This window comes from Ciconia boyciana, chromosome 5 (genome assembly GCF_034638445.1).
Source record: "Ciconia boyciana chromosome 5, ASM3463844v1, whole genome shotgun sequence".
NCBI classification, from domain to species: Eukaryota; Metazoa; Chordata; class Aves; order Ciconiiformes; family Ciconiidae; genus Ciconia; species Ciconia boyciana.
Window position 1 is genome coordinate 81,180,388 of NC_132938.1, and position 24,827 is coordinate 81,205,214.

The 24,827-nt window shown below is 40.9% G+C and overlaps 1 protein-coding gene across 2 annotated transcripts in view; it reads left to right on the forward strand.

Annotated features, from left to right (window-relative positions):
* Positions 1–24,827, forward strand: part of LOC140651598 (bifunctional heparan sulfate N-deacetylase/N-sulfotransferase 4-like) — a 104,347-nt gene that overhangs the window by 63,726 nt on the left and 15,794 nt on the right. For both annotated transcript variants that reach the window (XM_072861236.1, XM_072861237.1), the window contains exons 7-9: positions 21,012–21,194; positions 22,913–23,009; positions 24,150–24,273. In XM_072861236.1, coding sequence (XP_072717337.1) covers positions 21,012–21,194; positions 22,913–23,009; positions 24,150–24,273 — 404 coding nt within the window. The remainder of the gene's footprint in view (positions 1–21,011; positions 21,195–22,912; positions 23,010–24,149; positions 24,274–24,827) is intronic.

A 24,827-nucleotide genomic window follows, 5' to 3' on the forward strand; every position in this document is an offset into this window, starting at 1 on the left:
GGCTTACCAAGGCTCAAGGAGGAAAGCTACCTGACTGAAAATGCTATATTTTGAAGTTACAGTCTCTCTTGCCTGTGAACAACAGTCTGGTGCCATTTAAGACAGCAGCCTAGAGGTGGAAGGAGGACAGAGACGAACAAAAAAATCATATATCAATTATTTTTTGCCATTGTCCTCCCTTCTTCCTGTTCTACCCAAACAGGCTATACTACTCACAAGATAAATGTCCTGTGTCTTGCCAAGCGGCCTAATTTTCAGGGGTTGTAAATTGCAGTACTCACCGACTTCTCTGTAGAGTTAAAGAAACTTCAGGTGGAGCTAACTCTCAAATCCAGGTCACTTATTTAGAGACCTAAATATAGATTTTGGTATTATATAATTAGGTGAAAATTTTGGCTGGGGAGCTAAGTTGGTGTCTGAGTCAAAGATTCAGTGGGCTTAAAGAAACGGGACATTTCTATTATGAATTTTTCTGTACCATATGTGTGGCACCTAATTTGAGAATAAAAATTATCCCTGTTCTTTATCCTGTCCCTCCATTACCTGCAGTTCTCTCGGGCTGGCTTTTCTTCCTGTAGTTTCCTTAAGTGTAACTTGGCTCATCACTGTCTTGGGATGCTGCTGGAATTTATCCTTAGTTTTATCATACTTAGATCAATACCTGTGCTTCTTTCAGTTATCTGAAGATTTCCTCAGATTTAGGCAATGCAGCAGTCTGTAGCAGAGTATGTTCTTACTCCACGAGAGATGCTTAGAATAGCCCCAGTTCCTCAGTCAATCACCACGTCCAAGCCTGTGAGCATGCTCAGGCCACAATGCTCAGGCTGACTTCCTCCCCTACAACCCGCCTTTTCCCTAATCTCAGGTTCTTCTTTCTTACTGACAGCAAATAAGCCAGAAGGCACAAGCTCACAGTTGCTTATTAGATGTTTCAGCCTTTGGATCTTTTAAATGATTGCGTCCAAATGTTCTTTCCAAAGACAGGCTGAGGCTATGGGGAAGGGTAGCTCTTCATTTAGTCTAAAAATTATTTTAAAGGCTATTATTGAACTCTGAATGAAATCAGATAGGCCTATGCCACCATTTATTACACTCTCCATAATTCATTAGCCTGGGCTCTCCAGGCACCTCCCAAGCAGGACCAACCTTGGAGGTGCTGGAGCATCTTCCTTCTGGGAGCTCTAACACCCCAGCTGCTTGTGCCAGCCCTGCAGGAGGTTTCCCCCAGCCAGGTCCAATTGCTTCCCCCAGGAAAGGGCCAAATCCCTCCCTGGATGGGTCCTGCAGCACAGATGAGTGCTTTTGGTACCCCACTGACCACAACACAAAGACTACTTGAGAGAAACAGTTCTACCGTCTGCCTTTTAGGTTTCAGGAGTGGTGCAGCAGAGACAGGACCTTTCCTAGGAAGGCAATATGTAATGGCAGGCAAAGCATTCCAGATTTAATCATGCATCTGTGATGTTTATGACAGAGTTAGAAGATTGTCTTCCAAAGAGAAGGGCAGGGGGAGAAGATTTTCTTTGATTTTCTTAAGTACATGAAGTCATTGTTTTGACCAAGTTATGTTCCAATAACTTGAGAGTGCAATATATATTATTGAGTGGTATTTGAAAAGAACAGCTTTTCTATACTGTTAATGTTTGATTCCCCCCTCCCACTGTTATGATTTTCCAGCTTTACCTCATCAAACCTGATATTTTACCGAGCTAAGCGGCACAAGCTAAATACTGACATGCACTTCCCTAACTCTGAGTTAAGTATGAATCTGTTCCAATAAGTGCTTATTCAGAGGGGAAGAAATACAATTAATCATGTGTGAGCTGAAGTAAGATATACCACAAAACTCCACCATCATTCAAGTCAGGTTGGTACACTACCCTATGAAATATGCACTGACTGACAACAGTAAAAGCAAAATCTAGCCTTATCTCAGAAGGAAACTGGTGTAAGTAGGAACCAAAATCATCTATATTCATACACCCTTTTTCTTTTTTTTAAATACCAAGTTTCGACAGCACACAAATGAACAAATGGGAAGACCTTTCTTTTATTCAGTGTAAGAGAAGATGTAGTGTTTTGGTGGTTTATTTGAAAAAGTTTACAGATTAGTATCTAAAATCTATTGTATCTTCTGAAGAGGATCAATAGAGTGCCTATTCCACTGGCCAGTCACAAATTCAGTTCAATAAAAAAAATATGCTTTGAATGTGATGTGTTTCCAATCTGGCAGCAGCACGTACTGGAATAGCAACAAGAGACTTCCCGTCTTACATCCTAGAAGCTTTTCACACACCTCCTCTCATTAATAAGCTTCCTTAGTATTTGGATATCAACCTGTGCAGTTCAGGGCTTTACCAAGCACACAGTTCAGGGGTTTACAGTGAGCAGTACAGTGTAAACCAGCATGTGTTCTCCAAATGGATTATGGAAAAGAGTAACTGTCGGGATCGTAAAGGAGTTTTCAAAGCCATAATTTAAAATTTTGTTGTTGTTGAGTCATATTGAATGAGATGCCTGATGTAGTCCTTGGATAGAAACCATATCCATAAAATAAAATCCTAACCAGAATGCACCATCCCCCCTGGCATGTAGGCTGCTTTACCCATCATTGCAGTTATCCTACTTCAAGTTTTGCCTGTATCATTGTTTATTTTTGCATTATTGACATTGTTTAAAAATATTTTTCATTTACTCTTTAAAAACACCAGCCAGACTCTTTCCTGGTGTGGAGGAGATTCACAGAAATAGAGTAGCTCCTATTAATTCTACTGCCACATGGTTGCACACCTGGCTCTGGTCTCAAGCAGGTGTGTGCTATTGCCACCAGCATTAGCATGAGTTATGTGCATACAGCAAGGGGAACCGGGATCCCCTCTGCATGGGCAGTGTGCTCTTCTGGAGGGTGAAGATGGTATAAAACTATTTCTGCTTGTGGAAAGAGAACGTGTGCATGTGCACTCTCACACCACTGCCAGGCTACCATGACAACTGAAGTTACATACAAATTATGTGTGTTATTACCATAAAAGATCATATTCCAGAGTCCAAGATTATGCAGCTAGTTATCTGCCCTGTGGTGCTCGTTCACTACCTCCACCTGGTTCAAAAAGCACAGGGGCAACAACAAAAAACCCCAGAATATCTGGTTTTGCAGATCCCTTTCTATAACTACAGCAGACGATAATTTTGTTATCATTTTATGAGGTGCCTTCTTGATCATCAAGCAGGCTACAGGTTAGAAGAGGGTTTCTGAGCAAGTTTGTTTGTGGTCGTTGCCTGCCTGTCTCATTTCTGTGGGGGTTTTTTTGTTCCCTTTGCCAGTTTTTACAGTGGTATGTTTCTGTAGATGAGCCTAACAACAGTTGGGCAACAGTGACAAGTTAGATGTGATATATAACAACATTTTGGCATTAGATATTTGAAAATCTAGATGCTTTCCCTATAAAAACAAACCAACCCACAAATAATTGCTAATATACTTTTTAAACCAAAACCAAAGTGAGCTGTGCAGTTCAGTGACATCTTCCCAAAGCATCTATGGTAAGGGCTGGTCTCCCACACATTGCACAAGTGTCTGTTTACTCCTGGCTTCTCTTTTGGAGGCAGCTACCCAGTTTCCTCCAAATCAAAACCCTGGAGCTGGGTTTTGAGGATGGTTTACTTTAGGGACTGTTCCCAAAAGCCAGTCCGGACAAGGATGCATTGGCTTTGGCTCTCTGCAGACCTCCAGCACTGTTCCCAGCAGGCTTTCAATCCTCACATCTTCCCACTCTTTTGTTCTGTGTCCTTGAGTGTGAAACACATATTACCAGTGTCATGCATAAAACATCCCTCTAAAGCAACAACATAGTTCTCACTATTTCAGACACTTAAACAGACATACAAAATTATTATTATATTTGAGCCATATGTGCAGAAACGCTATGTGGGGGGAGCAATGTAGGCATGAGCTTACTCCATGAGCAGATACAGAGGAGCAGCACGCTCCACGTCTCGTACCCCCACCTACAGAGGAAGCATCGCTGCTCTAAGGCATCTCCTACCACCACATGGAAATGACCAAAGCTGTTGCAGCACTAAAACCAAGAAACTTCAACAAGGCAAACTGAAAGTGAGAGAAGAGACATGTAGGTGAATCTATTGCTTATTAAGAAGTACACTAACAACACTAGCTAAAAAAAGTGCAAAGATGTGCTGCACAGTTTGGCCCCTCTTTCCCATCACCATCCAGCACCAGCTTCCTTGCTTGATTCACCAGCTTCCTTGCTTGATCTTACTAGTCCAACAGTTGCCCCTTTACACCAACCAGTACCATATATATTCACTAGTTAGGGAGGACAAGAGTACAGCTGAGAATAGTTCAGTTCATGTCCACAGTTATTTTGAGGCAAGGCTTCCAGAAGTGAAAAGCCATACTTTCTGGTAAACAGAATTATTACAGGTTTCCCACACACACACTTCAAGACAGTCTTTTTCAGACTGTTTCAAATTTTAGAAATAATCACAGTGCCTTGATTAAAATCAGCACACCACCACCTTTTGCTGTGGATTACAGCTATTTAGCTGTCTAAAAACAAGCTAAAAGTCAGCTATTTCTGGCCTTCTAGCTTAAGATGTCAGGGGCAAAGAAACAGAAACCTGAAAGTCTGAATAAGTGGTGACACAAGCTGTTCTGAAGAGACGCAGATGCATGATAAGTGGATGAATAAACTTGAGCATGAATAGCAGCCCAAGCACAACAGAACCAAAGTCAACTTCAACACCAACTTCCAGGAGGACTACTGCCTGCTTTTCAACCCTATAACCACTGACCTAATGCCCTCTCTGCATTGGCATCGATACATTGAAAAGGTCAATCACATCTAACTGAAACAGCCCCCAGCAGAGTTAAAAAACAAGTAATAGATCATGGTTCTTTTCACTGCATGGGCATGGCATCTGCACTACGATCCTTGTTTGTGCAGGAAAATGCCTTGCCTGGATGATGTAGACCAGGGTTTCCAGGCACAAAGCAGTGACTTGTTTTGTAGTTGTGTTTTTAACAGGATTTCAGCAGTGAAGATGGGTTGTAAAAGGTAGCAGAGTTCATGTTTCCTTTGGCTGTTATGACATCCATTTATAATCTTTTATCCCATCCCCCCAAACAAGTGCAAGTAGGAACACAACTTAAATAATCAAGTTTTGATTGAACATTTTTTCAATTAGTTTGATTACTGAAGCACATTTCAAGAATAATTAAATGTGGGGAAGCAAATTTACTAAATAGGAATGATGTAGCAGATAGGAAGAATTTATTTCAACTAATTTAGGGTCAGACTGCAACTCTCAGTGATAATGGTGAGCAGTAACATTGACATTGCAGTACATTGACTGAAACACTATTTCTTCTGTGAGTATATATTCCATGTACTTCACCAAGTGGCCTCGGCAGGGAGCAGGTGGGAGATAATGAAGTTGTTGCATGAGGTAAGGAACCTGCAACTAAATCTCAAAAAAGGCAAGAACTGAATATCTGCTAGCCTTTCCGAACTTTAAAACACGCTACCAATGAAGGCTACTGGCAAACTCTTTTCTCCCCTCCTGAGCCTTGACAAGCAAGTGGTTTACAGAAACCCTATCCATTACTCAGGCTGGAGTTAGCAATTTCAGCAAATGTATTACAAATAAATATTAAGCTCATATACCAAAAATGTTTGCACTTCCTTGAAGCAATACCATATAGATGGTTAAATTAGAAAATGCCCAAGTGACACTGCATTAGGATAAAGAGTTTGCAGAGAGATTGTCAAGGGGATATTCCGATGGATTTTTTTTTTAAATGGCTTCTACTGAATACTCTGTGGCTCAGAGATATTTTCACTTTCTAATTTATGAATCCTAAAGATGAGTCACGTCTGGCAGAGATGATTTAGTAGTATGCAGACAAGGGATAAATTCCACGAAGACAGAGAGAAATCAAACCAACCTTCCTTTGAGTTTTAATGAGGGTTACAAGAATCCCAGCCAGACCTTTCCAGGATCCAGCTAATGCAGAAGGCTGCTCAAGTGTAGAGTTTAGGGTACTTATTCTTTGCATCAACACTTCAAAGCAAAGCTCATTAAAGTTAGTGGAAAAAAGTCTCAGTGAACAGACTGGGTTTGAAATAGACCTAAATAGTGCAACTCTTTCAAAAGGTCTCAATCTAGCTCCTCTCTGAAGGCTTTCGTTCATTTGGAGGCTTAGAACAGTAACAGGGAGCTTCAGATGTATTTACAAATAAGAAATACACATATAGTTTGGGACAGAAAATGAGACATTACTCTGCTCTTGGAGTTTTCCTTTACTATTTGATAAAAGAAAAGCAATGAAACATTCAACTGAAATATTTTTTTCCTCCCTTGCCAGACCAAAGCTAGATGTTCAGTGTTATGTTATTATCATCACGATGTTATTTACTTTGTGGTTTGACAAACAACATCAAAAATCAGTTATTCACTAAATCCTAATTAGGACAGAACTCCTAAAAGTCATATCACCAGCACTTCCATGTCAGTGGTGAAAATAAAGGAGCAAAACCACCACAGCCAGTAGAAATAAGCAAGAGAAGAGAAAAAAAGAAAAAGATACCTAAAAATTTAATAAATCAAAAACATTTTTTAAAGTTTTACAAAACTGCTTTTGTGCCTAACCTCATTTTGATAGTAAAAGAAACCTTTTCGCAAGAGTAAGATTCTTACCACAGTGCTGCAACAGCACGCATATCTGTATTAATTGTAGCTAGATCTTAACACAAGTACATTACTACTCAAGTACATTGCTCCTCAAGACATATCTTCAAAGCCAGGAATTTAATACCAAAGAGCATTAGACAAGAAGAATACCATATCCTTAATCTGAATTTAATACTACCCAGCTACATAAATGTGCTAGAAAGTTCTCTTGCTCTGACCAGCATTGTAACAACCCGATCCCTTGTGAAAAAAATATTTAAGTTTTCTGCAGGTGTGCAGCATTCCACTGCTCAGCAGAAAAAAACAAAGTCAACTTAAGACTTAAAAATTTATTTACTTTTTAAACCATTTCGAACAGCATCATTTCCTTTTCTCTTTGTAAACCTTGCCAATTCTTTACAACCTTTTTGCAGTGCTATGAGGTGCTTTCAAAGATTTTTTTTTTTAATGTTTGCTTCATTGGGTTACATAACTATCAAAAAATGTATGGCATTTCAAGGAGTTCAACATTTTAGTCATTTTCAGCTTTTTTTAATGCTGCTTCTCGTTATTTACTTAGCTTACTCACCCTTTAGAATAACTTTATCCATTCCCAGAATATATTTGTAAAATCCCCCTTCCTCTTTGTTCACTTCACCAGTGCTGCACCATATTCCTCCTCTTTGCCCCTTTTTTTTTTAAATACCTTCCCGTCAAATGTTAATCAACTTTACATGCACTTCTGCCTTTGACATACTCAGTAGAGAAAGATAAGTTAACTGACATTAAAATCAACCTGCATTAAGGTACCTTCTTTCTTTTGAAAGAGAGCTTTGGTAGGAAAACTGTGATGTGCCAGTCAGAGCAACCTATTTTCTAAGGCACGGTCACGTCATTTGCCATCATGAACAAACGCGGAGCATGAGGTGGAGCGAGCAAATGGGATGAATAGAGCAAATCTCTTGCTTTGCTTCAAAAAGCAAACCATGAAAATTTATAATTAAAAAAATGTTCATAACATAGTTCCCAAACTGAATTACTTTCAGCAGCAAAAGGCAGGTTTCTCATAAGAAAACTTAGGGAACTCCACTGGAGTTAAATTTAGGGAGGATTTTCCACATCCAAATGTCAGGCTCAAAACTAAGTGGGTTCAGTCCATGTTCTGACTGTTGCCCTTCATTTAGTCTCCCGAGAAATGCTCTGACATATTTAAAGCATGCTTTTACAAATTGTTCTATATATCACATCTTCAGCATCCGCAAGGTCTTCCAGTATCAGGTTTCTAGTTCGTCTCCTTTACTCCCCTGCTTCACAGACGATAAAGAACAGTCATAAATGTTTAACAGCCAAGATAAGCTAATAAATACCATCGTAAATATTATCGCCCCTACAAACAAGAGCGAGAGAGTAATTTCTCCTAAAAAAATCTCTTTAAACCAGAAAGCTTTTTATTAAGCCAGCAAGTGACAGCACAAAAGGCACCTCAGTCGAACACTGAAGCAAAAATAAGTGCATCAGGCTTTGAGAAGAACCAGCAAGACCCACTTGCTCAGTTGAGTAGTCAGTTAATTGGATTTACTTACCAGTCTGGTGCATGTTTTTCTCATTATCTGTTCACCTTGAAAAGCTAATGAATAACCCTTAATACTACCACCCCCTTTCCTGCAGTGCCCTTCCTCTTTTCTGCTGCGCTCTAGCCCCATCTCAGGTCTGTACCACCAACCCCTTCCGAGAGACAGTGTCAACGCTGAAAGCAAAGTAGTTGTAGACCTTGCTGTGTCTGCAAGGGCAGAGTTTCTTGCGAGGTATGACCCAATCTTTGGCCACATTCAAACAGTGGAAAAGCTTGCAGAAAATGAAACCTAATATGAGCCCCCCTCCATCTCAAGGCATTCTCATCAGTCCTGGTCACAGCTGAACACTGTGAACTAAGATTTTCTGAAGCATGAACCAAGGAGGTCAGATATCCCTAGAAAGGTGGTTAAATTGAAGATCTCTACCAAGGATCTGATTGTTACTTATATCCAGTGTCTTAATTCATGAGATGCTTCTCTTTTCCTATTCTTCCTTCCTTTTCCTCCTTGATACACACATGAACTTGGCTGGGCTAACTTTTCCTTTCACCTTCTTCTCGTGGGGTGTTTTAATTCAGTCTCCCACTGTCTCCTTTTCATAGTTCCACCATAAAGAACTTGTACAGGCCATTCCTGCATTTTATTTATATATATATATAAATCTCTACTCTAGATTTATACCTGCATCACCACATAGTATCTAGAAACACATGCATACCCTGCACAAAACATTTTTTGTCCACAAAGCCAATGAAGAAAGTCATATTTGCAACTGACAGATCAAGCCATTGTTAAAGTTAAAAAAAGAAAAGTAGCAGAAAAAGGGAAGAGTTAAACACTTTTTTTAAACTCTTCTTCCTACTTCAAACAAACATCCCTAAGAAGCTTTAACCTGAGATGAAATGCAGCACATGAATTTCAGGAAGATTAGCTTCTTTTGCAGGAATTTGGTTGTCGAGAGTGAAATCAGACTTGTGATTGAAAGGTAACTTTGAACTTAACTCAGGAGAAGCTGCAGACAGTCCATAATAAGGTACGTTATTATTCTAACTTTGAACAAGGCATGATCACACATTGCAGAGAAGCAAATTCTTTGTAAGTGTCATGGGACGCTTTTAATTTTGAAGGCCACTTAAATGCATTTACATTTTTAATCTCTCGCCGTAACTAAAGGGTTATTGTTCATTTCCAGTCTGTTAGATCTAGATTCCGCATGTCCCACATGTGCCATACTTTGAACATTTTGTTCTTGTTTCCTGCTCTCACTCATCACAAAAACAGATGAGAATCACACATTATTGTTTCAGAATATTAAAAGTAAATGCAGAGAGGGGTTAATTTATACCTTCCACAAGAGATTTGGCAGCGTTATGAAACATCTTGAGTGTTAATAATATTTTTCTTTTTATTTGCTTTGTTTCTCTGAGCATAGCTGTAGAAAGAATAAAAAATAACCTTGGGCATTGTAAGAAATATGCTGCAATCCAAAAGTAATTCATAATGCAGTTCTACTAAGGGCCCTGTGAACAGAGCATCTCAGCATATTTCAGGAACAGGAAAAAGAAAGCAAGGAACCTCCCCACGACAAAAATGTCAACACTTGTTGAGCCATGATTAGTAGGCTACTGCCTATAGGGACAGGTGTGGCCCTCTCCAACATGACAAGAGGGGCATGTCCGTTCTACCAAATTAAAAGGGAGTTCTGTTATTAACCATCTACATCAGAATTTGTCTTAATGGTCACAAACATACCAAATCAAATGAAAAAAAAAGAGAGCTGGGCCTTATTGTTCTTTGTACAGGGGCCCATTAATCTGCCACGACAATGTAAAGAACCATTTTACTGCATTAAGTGAATGTTACAGTGGAGCACAAGAGTGGCCAGACGCTCGTCCCTGTGGAGAGGACCATGGGGTTACCATCCCAGGGGCATCGCTGCCTGGGCAGGCAGTATAACTGCAGGACGTAGTCATTAGCTTTTGCCTGAGGAAGAGGGTAGTATCTCTTCTTTATTCAGAAAAAGACTTACATCCCATGCACGTTCGGCATCGTAAATACTTCTGTTTTCTTCCTGCCACAGCATGTATTAAGGTTCAATACAACAGACGTACATTTGTTTTGAAAGACAGCACACTACAAAAGTGCCTGTATCTACAGCACAATCGCCCCTTCCCCTAAAGATATTTCCTTTTGCAACTAGAAGTCCTGTAAGCACTGATAACATGATAGAAATATTATAATACAAACATAAAAGTTGAAGCCACTTTTTATCTTCCAACTCCAGGTGTATGATTAAATCCACTCCTAACCTTGCTCAGGCTTTTCAATCTTTTTTCCCCTTTGTACATCATTCTTTTTTCCTTCATCCCACATGGCTACTCCAGCTGCAAAGAGCTGGTATAGGAAAATACTGTCCCATGGAAACTCAAGCCTTCAGCAGCACATTTAGAAACTAATTAACTTGAAACTCGGAGCATGAAGAAAATATTTCAAGGATAACACATCTCCTTTCTTTCATGATATTTTCCTTCTTTATGAACGCTGATACTCCACACCATGCATTTTGGTACTTTATCAGAATTACTTCCCAGCAAGTTAGGCGATGGCAGAAATAGTAATAAATGACTGTGTGTCAACAAGAGGGTTATTGGGTAAAGAGAAAAAGAATCTGTTACCTTCAAGCACACACCATACGATAATTTATTAAAGTGTCAGGAGCAAGCCTTTAAGGTAAAAATGAGCTGACTCAGAATTCTCTGATTATTGAAAATGAATCCTTAATAGAAGTAAATGGACAAGAACAAAATTTCCTTGCTGTGTTCGCCATTCAAAATTAATTGGAAAGTGGCTGATTTGAGAATATTATATCCTCTAGTGAACTGAAAATGCTGTATTTTTTTTTCTTCTAAAACCAAGAGTGGAGAATTAAATTAACTCTGAGGTTTGTTTGCTCAGAGTAAGCCACCAAAATAGATTAATTAATCATCATTTATGAATACTCTGTAACAGAGCAGTCAGGTCTTCATAAAACTGCAAGAATAGCAACATGACAGTAGAACAGTTATAAAAACAAATGATAGATTTCCTGCATCTCTCCAATCTATATCAACTTGCCTGGCATTTCTTTCTTTGCAGTTTGAAAGAAAGTATCCTGGTGAAAACTCTTATTCGGTGTTTATAAGAGGGCTCAGTTTAAACGGGATGATTTACAGTTATTCTACAACTCTGTGTGCTGTGCAAGGTCCTGGGCAGTAATTTCCATAGGGAATGTCAGTATTGCTCCAAGAGACTTTACCTCCCTCTACCTGGAGACTATGAAGTGCCACATTAATGATAACAGACATAATTCATTCCATCATTCAAAGCACAGTTAGAACCAGATCTTATTTAAGCACATCTATGAAGAGAAATGTCAGAGAAAGTCATTTATGGACTCTTATCCAAACTAATAATAATTTTGATCATTATTTGCCATTAGCAGATATGTGAGCACATTTCTCCCAAAGTTCAGCTGGCTCAGAGGATTATGTTTTAACTCATTGATTGGAAGGCTAAAGAGAGAAAAATGACTGAAGATCCAGTGTAAAAAAAAAAAGCACTGGCACTAGGTCAGGCTACTGTTGAACTTACCGAAGTCCTGTTGAATAGAATAGGGCAGCTTGCATCTTTACCTGTTGTATTGAACTGTGATCTGTGAAATGCTGTGCTTCCTCTATGGGTATTAACACCAACAGGCCCCCAAACAATATGTTATGCACCTGCAGTGCTACAGCAAATGCTTCGTTTCTTAAGGTGGTCAGTCCGCCAACCTTAAAGTCCATCTTTACTTCAGGACTAGTCTCATCCTGCCTAGAAATATTGTCTTCCTTAGAACATGCCAGAGTAGCCGGGGGACATCTCCAAGCTGTGAGATGACAAAATTTAACCCCAGGTCATTGCAGGTGAGAGAAATGTGCTGGAGCATTCCCAGGTGACCCGCAGTGTGTATGCAGACAGACTCGAGTCAAGCACACAGCTTGGCTCAAATGCAGCGCTCATAAATATTTATCACTGCTGTTATTAGCTATTTGGCAGCCTGGCCACTGCTGGCTCCCCTGGTTGAATGCCGTCTAGTTGTTTACACAGATTCCCGAGAGGCAGAGTCTCCTCCTCTTATCCAGAAATCACAGCCATGCAGGTACTACATGCGTAGAGCAAACTCTCTCAATTATATCTCATCGTATCCTCTGCGGCCTACGTAACTAAGGTTTAATGTTGCTTAAAACATAAGTATCATATTTAGATTTCTTCAAAGTAATGGGAGCGCTGTTTATTTCTATTAAAATAAAAGTCAAACAGGAGGAAATTTTCTGACTATTTTCCACTCACACAAGTAAGAGGCCCCATAAGATATTTTGGAAATTCTGAGAAAGTAATTAGTTTTGCTGCAAAGATATTTAATCTGTGCTAAAAAGTGATCCCTCCTGGGTTATCTGTAATATCTACATGCTACTAAAGCATGTCATTATTTCATTAGAAATCAGGCATTTATGAGCAAGCATGCATAAATAAGAGAGCAAAGCTGACCCTTCCCTAGAAATAAGGCCAAGCAGCGGGAAAACGGTGAGGGTAGAAGCAGCAAAGCCTGCAGGCTGGTTGACGGTCATGGCTCCAGCCTGAGCACTCAGATATCATCTGTCGTCTCCCCATACACGTGTGCACTGCTGAGCAAAATATTTTCATCCACATCCAATGCAGCACTTTAACCAGTGGGTTTAAATGTCACTCACAACCCTTGCCTGGATGTCCCTTGTCCTCTATAGCCCTGCTCCGTGTTGCAGAGCAGAGTTTGAGACATATCTGGCTGTGCGCAGTCCCTCTCACCTGGGCAATGCCAGCTAAGAAATAAAAGCAGGAGCTCCACAGATGCAGCCAGCTGCCCCCCATTGCAGAGCCAGCTTCATGCAGACAAGCAGGCAATAGCCCAGGGCAAGGGACTGCCCACCTCCCTATCTCCACAGGGTTAGGTGGGGCTGTCCCCACCTCCTGCCCAAACAGCTCTTTGCCAGGGCTGCTGAAGACAAATCAAGGTACCTAAGCTGATGGCAATTGCTTTCTTAAGCTGCAACATTCAACCCTCAAATGTGGGGCTTTCCTCCATCCCCCGCCCATGCCAGCCCACTCTCCTGCATGAAGAACAGGGCTGACCCATGGCTCTTTCCCCTTCTCCTCGCAGCTGCTGGGTAGCACGAATTAGCACCATCCCCCTGTGATCCCCATCAGAGGTTTAGATCCAGCCTTCACCTGGACCTGAGATTCAGCAAAATGATGCAGTGCCAAGGATCAGGCAGTCTGCTGCACAGGACATACTGGTCCTGAAGAGGAGACAGCCATAAAATTTCTTCTACGTGCCTGGTGTGTCCTCCTTCCAGTTGGTGTATCTGTTCCTTCTTGGATCTTAGAAACTATATTTTAGAGTAACATATTTCCATAGAATCATTTAGGTTGGAAAAGATCCTTAAGAACATCAAGTCTCACAGTAAACCTAACACTGCCAAGTCCACCACTAAACCATGTCCTTAAGTGCCACATCTACATATCTTTTAAATACCTCCAGGGATGGCGACTCAACCGCTTCCCCGGGCAGCCTGTTCCAGTGCTCGACAACCCTTTTGGTGAAAAAATTTTCCCTAATATCCAATCTAAACCTCCCCTGGTGCAACTTGAGGATGTTCCCTCTTGTCCTATGGCTCGTTACTTGGGAGAAGAGACCAACCCCTACCTTGCTACAACCTCCCTTCAGGCAGTTGCAGAGAGTGACAAGGTCTTTGCACTTAATTTCTTTGGGTGGAATACAGACACTGTAATGAATATGGGCATGGGAAATCAAACACCATTCAGCGTTTTTGTTTCCCCTTCAATCAAAGACAAAGCCTCCTTTTCTCCAGGCTAAACAACCCCAGTTCCCTCAGCCACTCCCCATCAGCCTTGTGCTCCAGACCCTTCCCCAGCTTCCTTGCTCTTCTTTGGACACGCTCCAGCCCCTCAATGTCTCTTGGAGTGAGGGGCCCAAATGATCAGTGCCATCATTATTTCACTTCCACAGACCCAAAAGCAAAACTTTTACTTTACCCATATATACAGGGGAGGCACAGTGTATTATTTAGAATTATTTTTGCATTTTTTCATGCTGTGATAAATATAGGGCTTGTAAGACAGCACTTCCTACGATGCACCACTCAAAGGCACTGCAGAGGACCTTGGACTAACGCTGGCCCATGGTGGTCATTCACCCATCAGCTCAGGCCAGCCCTCCTGCAGCAACAGTGGTACATCAGGACGATATTTGCGACATTAAGAACAGTAAGGGACAACTCTCATTATTTCAGTGCAGTAATAGAGAAAGCTTCACAGTTTTCTGTAGATGCAGCCAGAGTGGGATGTAATTTGGTATCATAAACCGATGCCAAGGAATACTCACATTATTCATTGGCACAAAATAATTGAAGCTGAACTGATTTTTATCTGCAGAGGATTATGACTAAAGAGGTTGACAGCCTCGACCAGTATTTTGTAGGTGCTTGATAAAAGTTAACAAGGAGCATGCAACATATACCATCAAGGAAAAGGGTTATTGACAGCTGTCTCCTTATACAAACTCCTTTGATCTCTGAAAACTGAAGACCAAAACCATGTAAGACTTCTCAGAGCTGTATCTTTGATGATACTTCTATTATTCTGTCAGAAATGGTTGGTGTACAAATCTGACTTCAGACAATAGTACCCAAATCTGTTTTCAGCTGGTTCATTTGTGTAATTTGAAGTTGGGTTTATTCTTGAGTCTGAACTGAATAGGTTTTTTTTTTAAGAGGAAGTTTATAGTCTAAGGAAGTCTCTTCAATGAGAAAACACAAATGGCAACAAAACAAATTCCCATATCATGAATTTAACTTCAAAATGAAAATACTTGCTTATAACAGGAGAATTGAATTGCTCTAGAGTTCTGCAGACTTCATGGGGCCCACAGTTGTAACTGGTAGCACCGCATTAGCGCAGAATTCATTAAACTTTGGCCACAATTAGATGTACTGCTGATCACTTATGCAAGTGTTACAAATGAACAGACATAAAAAAATCCATTTAGTTTTTCCACCCTAATGCCGCTATGCACTGATTGCACAAAGTCATCAACAGCAGCAGGTTTTTTTTCACAGGCTCTGAAAGCATGCCCTAATAGTAAAAAACCCACTTTTTTTTAATTGCAGGCTTTAAAAAAAAATACATATATAAACTAACAGAATGGAACCTCCTAACTAGCTTTCTTCATCTAGGACCCCACATGTTAGGGGTATCAGAGATGTATATAACATGGGAAACAGTTGCTGTGTTGGAATGTGGTCATGATTTAGCCTTTATTTTAGAAGTGAGACTTGGGTAGATATTAGAAAATAAAAATAAAAAACAAACACAGCAACTTTATTCTCATAGGGAAAGGAACAATGCACAGGATTTTTCTGTCAATAATAAAAAATTCATTTAATCATACCAACTAAATAATGGAAAAGTAGAAAGCGTTCCTGGGTGAAAGAGAAACCATTTTGCTCTTTGAATAGGGAATGTTAAAGCAACATAGATACACTACAGCATTTGTATAGCTGTCCCAAGGCCACGTACCACCATTGATCGACAGCAGCTTCCCCTCCCATCGCTGGGAGCACTTTGGGTGGAATACAGACACTGTAATGAATATGGGCATGGGAAATCAAACGCCATTCAACGTTTTTGTTTCCCCTTCAATCAAAGACAAAAATGTTTCTTTCCAAACACAGCCTTTGTTGCTTTCTTTAGAGATATCATGTTTGGAAAATATTTGATTATCCTGTCAAGAATGCTAAAATATAAAAAGATGTGCAGAGTTGAAATACAGTAAAAGTAAAAAAGCGATTTTCAGGCGTATAAATGATTTTGCTTCAGTAGCAGAAGGGTCATGAATATGAATAGTGCTGAATTCTAGAGAAACAATTTGTCATTATTAAAATTAGTGCTTTGTCAACACAAAAATCTCACTCCCAGCTTCCTTTTTGTGCTGCTGCACAAACAGCTGCATTAAGGGCCCAAGTGTTCTGGGATTCATTATCAGTGAATGGGGCTCTGGCTCACAAGGTACAAGAAAAGTCTGTAATCCATAATAGGAGGCTGTCAGGATGTGAAATATATTAAACACTTGAAACTGAAAGAGGTATTTCTGTGGTCAGCCTAGCATAGAGCTACTTGGTATTAGTAAATGGACACTTGACAGTTTTGCGTTTCTCAGCCATGACATCCCATTTACACATTCAGAAATACAACATGCTGCCATCTAGATCCAGTTATGAGAGTTTGCTCTTGGAGCAACTGTACAGCACTTTGAGCACAATGGAAAAAGATGGAACAGCAAAATTAATTTTTCTGGGAAACATTCATGCAAGAGAGGAGCAGAGCAGAGCAGTAAATATGCTACCACGTTTCTACAAGAACAGGACACCTGCACTATGTATTTCCCAACATGTCTTTCTTGTGCACAAGGTTGAGCTATACCCCTGGTTTATTTTGCATGCATTAATTCCTCCCTTCTTGCAAATTGTATTTAAGAGGTGCAGAAGCAAGGAAAAAAGTTGTTAAAGACAGCGAACAACAAGTTCCTCTTAGAGGAGCAGGATTCACATGGGAGACCTAGCTCTGTTCCTGGGCTTTCCAGCAATGGGGCAGGGCCAAAGGACGAGCAGGAGGAAAGGACCGAAAAGGGAACATTGAACCTATTTAATTACTGAATGGCTGAGAGGATGAGGGGAAAGATTTATACGTAATTTTTTTAACTGATTTTTTCATTGCAAGTGTTAGATTGACGGATAGGCATAGTTTCTAATATCAGCGTAAAGGTATCAGCCAATATTTGATTCCCAATATTGGATAGCCATCCTTGAGACTGGTCAGGTGCACCGGTGAGGCTGGCTGCATTACACTTCAGCTGGAAGCTGAAGCACTAACGGTCCTTTTTCCAGGAATTTCTGTTCTAGCATGTAGGCATATGTTATTCTCAAGGAGAAACTAGAAGCTTTGTGCTAATTTCATAATTGTTTTAATTCACTAGGATAGACAGCAAGGACATTGGTGGCTATGGAGCATGGGCTCTGGGGGAACAGAGAGGAAACAGCCTTATTTAATATCAGCTCCTGTACATTTACTTGCATACTTTATTTGCTGCAATAATATTAAACATCACTGATAGACCCTTTAGCACTTATCAAAAACCACTTCAGAGACAAGATGATTTTCTCTATCAACATTTCCTATGAGTGTTTTCCTTTTCATCCTTTTAAAATAGTTTGCAGGAAGCACTTGTCACATTTTAAGGAGTTGAATTCTAAACTAGAAAGGATATGTTTTTGTTGGGTTTTTTGGGAGGTGGGAGAGAAGGTCAGTAGACTGGAAACCCAAAGAAGAAGATTCACTACCTTGCTTACAAGTTTCTGGAGTACTACATATGGACATGCACAAAGTTCAGGGCAATTTTAGTGTTCAGTTATGTCAAACACTCAGTCACAAGATGCATAGGCACTGGAATCCACAAAGTCAAGCTGACAGAAAAAAGGTCTTGTACAGTTGCCAATCTTTGCTCAAGAGAGGCTCAGAACAGAATATAAGCGAAGAATAAATTACCTTCTGTGGAACAAAGTGGGCACAGTGCAAACACTGCAGGTGGACCATAAGGGACACTTTCTCCTAAGCTCCATCCATCTTCACCTTATAGAAGTACTAAAAGCCTTATCAATAATTTAACAAACTAATGGACACGTCTTTAAACATTGTGGGCTGATGCTTAAAGAAGTGCCACGTTGGCAGAGCAAGATGGTGAAAGTGGAAAGCTTGTGGCTTTTTCTTCTGTGGTTATTTTGAAAGTCAGGACAGCATGGTGTGCTACAGACACAGGATTTTTGCCAGCAGCACTATCTTCTGCTAGAGCTCAAGCCTTGGACCGCAAAGAAGCAACATAATGAAGGGTAAACTTCATCTCCAGGTGACAGCAGTGGTTTGTTTTGGAAAGCTCTTCACTGTCAGCAGGACCAAACCACACGGATCAGTGATAACAACCTTCCTGAGAAACACCTGGGCATTTTGCAGCCATTTTAGTTGTGAAGGCCCCAAGTTTTGAGACTCAGCACTTCCTACCAGTTTAGCTGCTGGGGAGCCTGGCTGCCACCGACGTGAGACACACATTCCCAGGGCTCTAACTCAGGGATCAGGGTACCAGGACTGCCCACCTGGTTTCCCAGCCATAGCCTACACCTAGCAAGGACAGCATACACCTTGACATCTCCAGCATATCTAACATACACTTCACGCTTCAAAGGACTGCAGCCTAAACATTGTCCCCCATGCCTACATTGTGCAAGGCATCACTCAAACTACATCCAGCTTCCCTCAAGACACCGGGGGGGGGAGAGGGGGGGGAGCTCACTAACCTGAGCATGCACCCAGGGTGCTGGAGACCCAGATCTCCTGCCACCACTCCCAAAGGAAGAAGATGCACACACTGCCTCACCTCCTGCAGCCTGCACATCACTTTATAAGCTCACACCCAGCCCCCAGCTGGGCTGTCAGTTCCCATTCCTAATCATCCCCAAAGAGACTCACCTGGACATAGATATCTCTCTGCAAAGCAAGCAATTTACCTGTGAATCAGGTGTCCTCACTGCTGATGACTAATCTCTTCAGAGTCAGGTGCTTCAGACCCCAAAATATGTGTCGCTTCGACCCCCACCCCCGCCTGCAGACCTGCATCCTAGCTGGGTGATGGAGGTGACACAAGTGGCTGAGCAGACTGGCTATTGCTCACGCCAGTCTTCAGGCACCAAGCCCTCCTGAGGTTTTACAAACCAGCTACCTAACCGAAATCAGGCACAAAAAAGGCTAGGAGATAGAGAGCTGAGCCTACGTCCCTTTTCTCAACCCAGTCCAACCTGAAGGTTAATGGATCCCTGTCTATGGTCTCACAGAGTGCACATGAACCAGCTGTGTAAGATGAGAACGTAAAACACTGTCAACATGTTGGGAAGCTGCTCTTCCACGTGCCAACGCTTGCGGCTCAGCATGGTTTCCTCTCGTGATCAAGGCCATGCTTTGCTCTCAGGCTCAGGTATTCAGTGTGGCATGAAGGGGCACTTCCATAAAGGTCATCCATACATCCTTCCTACATGGAGATACTTTAAACTTCACGTGAAGGAGGACTTCATGTGTAAGGCCACTGAAGATACTGCCTTTGAGTGGATTCTTCATCTCTCCTGTGAAATTCATAGCTGCGGTAGATGCACAAGACTTTGGGAAAAGGGAAAGTCCTATGGACTATGGATGTATTTTTCTTACCAAGAACAATCACTGAGTTCACAAAGCCAATGCTTTATTTTCCTTTTCCAGAAATTTCCTACATTATGGCAGGACAGCAAACTGCTAAACTTCCCACCACCATATTCTGGAGTTTGCTGTAGCCAATATTATACCTCTAATTTTTTACCTCGCGTCAAGGCCTTCTTGAAGCATGATACCATTATTAAGTGCACTGCCTGACATGCTGTTCTGTTTAATTGCTGTGGTCACGTTAGTTAATTTGTATTTTTTGTGATCTGCTGCATATTATTGATTGTCAACTTCGGAGATGGTGCTGAAAAAGAAGAAAAATATACACTCTTCAGTTACCACTAGTATGTTATTTCTTGATAACAGTGTAATTAAATTCCACGGTCATTGCGCATCCTATCTCAGGCCGATGTACTGAGTAAAACAGTCAAGTACCAACACTCAGTTTGATAAAATCTTCATAAAACTAAATAATGACCATCTACAGATAAACCAGGCCTTTGCAGCCGCGAAACTCAGTTTAATCACCTCATGTAAAGAAAATACTGGGAAATATATTCTTCACATTATTCTTACAAATTCTCTTTATACCTCTGAAAGAAATTACGAGATCTGCAAAGCAGTGGCCATGTAAAGGAGAACCATAGTAAGGCTGATAAAAAGGCAGAAGTTATATTGGCTTTAAGGAGAAAACAGTAACAGTGACATTTAGCTGAGATATCATCATTCACAAAGGCTTGAAATTTTTACATTTCAGAACTTATTCACCTACTTACAGCCATGCCATTTTAAAGAAACTAGCCAAGCCTGCATTCGGAGGAGACAGTGTATTAGTCAGATTTCCAAGTTAATTCCATAAATAGCAGCCCTGAAATTAAGCTTTGCCTACACATCCGAGGAGTGGAGAGCCGGCTCCCTCGGAGGTGCCGGGGAGCTGGGGACTCCGAACAGAGGGGTCACGTATGCCAGCACCTCCCGGGCACTTGCCCAGGGATGAGGAACAGTGAAGTAAACAGGAGGAAAGCAAGAAACAATTTTAATGTCGTTTGTAAAAAGAAGTCAAAACAGAAGAATGAAAAAAAAAATCTCTGAAAGCATCTCCTGAATGCCAGTCCCTGGGGAGCCCGTGAGTCCCTTCCGATAAGAAGGGCGATTTTAAAGAAATGGCGCATATGTGACAAGTGTGGAGATGTGACCCTCACAGAGGGGCTAGGAAGTGCAACTAGTTTAACATTTTCATTGTCGTCTTTTGGTTTGGGGTGGGGGAGAGAGGGTTTAGCAAAGCTCCTGGGAGCCCCCATGCCTACCCTTCCAGCCAGACGCTGCCATCTCCTGATGTCCTGCGACTGAAAGGTTTCTCTTGCCTCCCAGATCAGCATCTTCATGACCCATTTGTCTAATTATGGGAATGATCGCCTGGGCTTATACACCTTTGCGAACCTAGCCAACTTTGTTAAGAGCTCGACTAACCTGAAACTGCAGACGCTGCCCCCAGTTCAGCTGGCTCAGAAGTACTTTGAGCTCTTCCCAGAGCAGACGGACCCTCTTTGGCAGGTAATGTCACATCCTCTTCCTCCTCCAATTACAATCCTCTTGTTGCAAGAAGAATCTTTTCCTGTTAAAAAAAAAAAAATCCCACTTCACATTCAGATGTTACTTCTTCCTGCATGCCTTCTTAGATTATTTAAATTTTCTTGAGAGACCACTGCTTTTGACTAGAAATGGATTAGCTTCCACTCACCCCAAATCAGGCATGCTAAAAGCACCTAATTGCCATTTATGTGGGAGAAAGCTTCCGTTCCCATCCCTCTTGTCTGTAGTTTTGCTGATGCATCGTGTTGTGTTAACTAATCGTGTTGCACTCTTGGTAAGATGCCCGCAGCCAGCCAGTAGCGAGAGCTATCTCAAGGCAAATGATGCAATTCATCACACCCCTTAATGGGGAATCACTAACGTTGGATCACTGCAGCTACAAGGAAGATTTCCCACCATCTGAACCCCCTTCGACGAAACAGCAAGGACAAGGGAGGGCAGGAGGGGTCAGCGCAGCAAACACAGAATGGGCAGCTACTTTAAGAAGGGAAAAGGGTTTCTGCACAGACCATTTTCTATCTCTGTTTCAAATGCACAATAGTGCTGCTTGTAATCTCTACACTGTAATTTCCTAATCATTGTTACACATATCTGGCTCTTCTCTTATTCAGAATATGATGTGCCACACTGGGCTTTTAGCTACGCAGGCATAAATCCAGAGTGACACCACGGAGATCTGTGCAGTTATTTTGGGCTTACACTGGCAAAAAGGAGCAGAAAATTTCCCTATTATTTTTGGCCCAGATGCAAAAGAAGGGTAAATCTATAATACTTCCATTGAGTTTTGTGGAGCTGCAGCGATTCACATCAGTTAATGATTTCCTCCATTTTATTTTGTTAACTTTATTCACTAGCAAACTGTATCTTCTATTACCAGCCAATATGATGCAAAAGCACTATCTATATGATAACTGCTCTAAAGAGCAGTCAGTCCTAACCTTTTCTGTGGTGTCTTTTGTTCACACGTTTTTATTTTGCATTCATAGGTAGTAGAAAGATAAGGAGATGAATAATATCCCACATTTCTATTTTGTCCTTCCTTTTGGGTTCTTATGTAAACTAAAATTGGCACTAAGTCCTATGCATCTGAAACCATTTTGTCACCTAAGAAAGTAATGCTTTGAAGCTATTCAAACAGAGGTTTCCATTTTAACCTCAAATGAAAACTTGATTAAATCAATGTGTTAATCTTTTTTTTTTCTTTTTTTCTAATGACTGAACTTAATCCTCAGTCACGCAAAACCTTTATATACACGTTGAATTTTAGTCAAAGGGACCACATACGTGCCTACCTACATGCCTACGGATTCTGAGTTTATGAAATGAGCCTGACTAACGGAGAGAGGGAAATGCAGTAGTCTCACAGGTGTGGATTTTGACACCAGTCTTTCCAGGATTTGCACAACTGTGTAGCATTACTGACTTCACTGGGAACCCTGGAAGGATTGGTCCTGAAGTTTGGGAGTTTGGTCCCTGTGCACCGGAATGCTTCCATGGATCCCTACAAGAGTGCTCAGTATCTGTCAAGCATAAATTCTCATGAGGAAACGTGGGATTTTACTACTTAGTGTAAGGCTCTGGCATTAGCACATAACATTTAGATCCTGCAAAGACTCGCATGCATGCAAACGTTTAGGATACCCCCGGCGCGATGTACGCAACCGCCTTTTCTTCTTCAGAATCCGTGCGATGACAAACGACACAGGGATATTTGGTCCAGAGACAAAACTTGTGACCACCTACCCAAATTTCTTGTGATAGGACCCCAGAAAACAGGTAAGGAGTAATGAATTTGTAACCGAAGCTAGCCCCTCAGTTTTGTATCTGTGTATTTGTGTCCTGTAAACTGAAGCCAACGCCCTGCTATAGAGATGGTGCACTCCCCATCCCTACGGGATTCAGATAGTAACTCCTTCACTGCCAACAGAAAGGGACAACTGTTTGTATAGTAAAATCGCATTTATTCACCATGAAAAAACCCATGCTGTCAGGCTGCCCTATGTTAAAACTGTTATTAAGTTCTTTGACAAATTATTTCAACATCATTTGAGACCCTAATTGACAATAGATGTATCTATCACCTTGCAGGCCTCTGAGGGTCTCGGGGCATTATTTGAATTAAGCCACATATTCCCGCTCCCAAGATAGCTATTACTGTTGGGCACATATAACAGAAAGTGGATGCTGAGGCAAGGAAATAAATGACTAATCCCAGATCATATAGAAATTCTGCGACAGTGACAAAGAGACAGCAGGTCTTGATTCATAGTCCAGTGATAGCTTGCATAGCATGAAATCATTGAACAGCAAGTTTAAAGACACATTCTCCAAAATTTCATTTACCACCATATATCATTTCCAGTTGTTTTTCTCAAACAAATAACAAAAAAGTACTGTTACTGGAATTTTAAAGCATACTTACTACAGACAGGTTTGGTAGCATTGAAATAGACAACTTATTCCTCAATAGCAGACCCCCAGGAAAAATACACAGAGGACAAAAGTGTAGTTCTGGGAGCAACAAAAGCATAATCCCACAATTAGAGCTTTTGAAAAGTTTTGTGCAACGTAAATAGTTTGAAAACAAACGTGTTCAGGCCAAATTCCCTCACTGGTTAAATACACAGTCAAGCAAGCAATGGCATCGACAGCAAGATCGTGCTTGCATCAGAGAGCAGAACTCAGAGTTTAGAAAGGGGAAAAGTTCGATGGGCAGAGACGTCTGCACAGATTCCCCCCTCCCTCTGAACGCCCCTTGTGCTTATACAGGCCTTTCATCAACAGGCAACTCTTATGAAAGGTAACCTAATTTTCCTGTATATCTCAGTGTGCATTGATTTAAAGTACTTTCTTGAATGAGTTAAGTCAAAAGGGTTTTCTTCTATTTCCTAATGGCATCTCCCTTTGTTGTCATAGGAACAACAGCGCTTTATTTATTTCTTCTGATGCATCCTTCCATTATCAGTAATCTCCCTAGTCCAAAAACTTTTGAAGAAGTTCAGTTCTTCAATGGAAACAACTATCACAAGGGAATTGACTGGTAAGAAGAATAACAAAAAAGAAGTGTTCATTATTAATACATGGTAAATCACAATGGAACAATTACAGAAGCATGTGTGACATCGACATAATTACTGGATGAATTTGTTATGCTTGGCATTATCAGACAGAAAGAGAAACTAATTTGTAATGACGGGACATTTAATCAAGTCTTTAATTTTGTTTAGATATTACAGTAACAGTTTGCTTATTTTTCTCACAAATGAATACAATAGCCAGCTCAGTTATGTCTGTCTTCATGCTGAATAGCATCTGTCTTTCATAACTGTATCTATACTGAATTATACTCTTCTTCTTCAAAAGGGGCTTTTCATGAAGTAAGATTTGATTAGTCTCTTCATGAGAAAAAAAAAAGCACTGTAAAGCATTTCAGCTGGTATTCCTATCACAATTTTAAATGTTGCTTTTACTATTTTTTGCTTAAGAAAAGCATTTTTGTAAGGCTTTCGTTTCCACAGGGAACAGCAGTTCTCATCCTTGTGTGAAAACTGAAATATAAGACAAACATCACACTACACAGAAACGCATTAATCT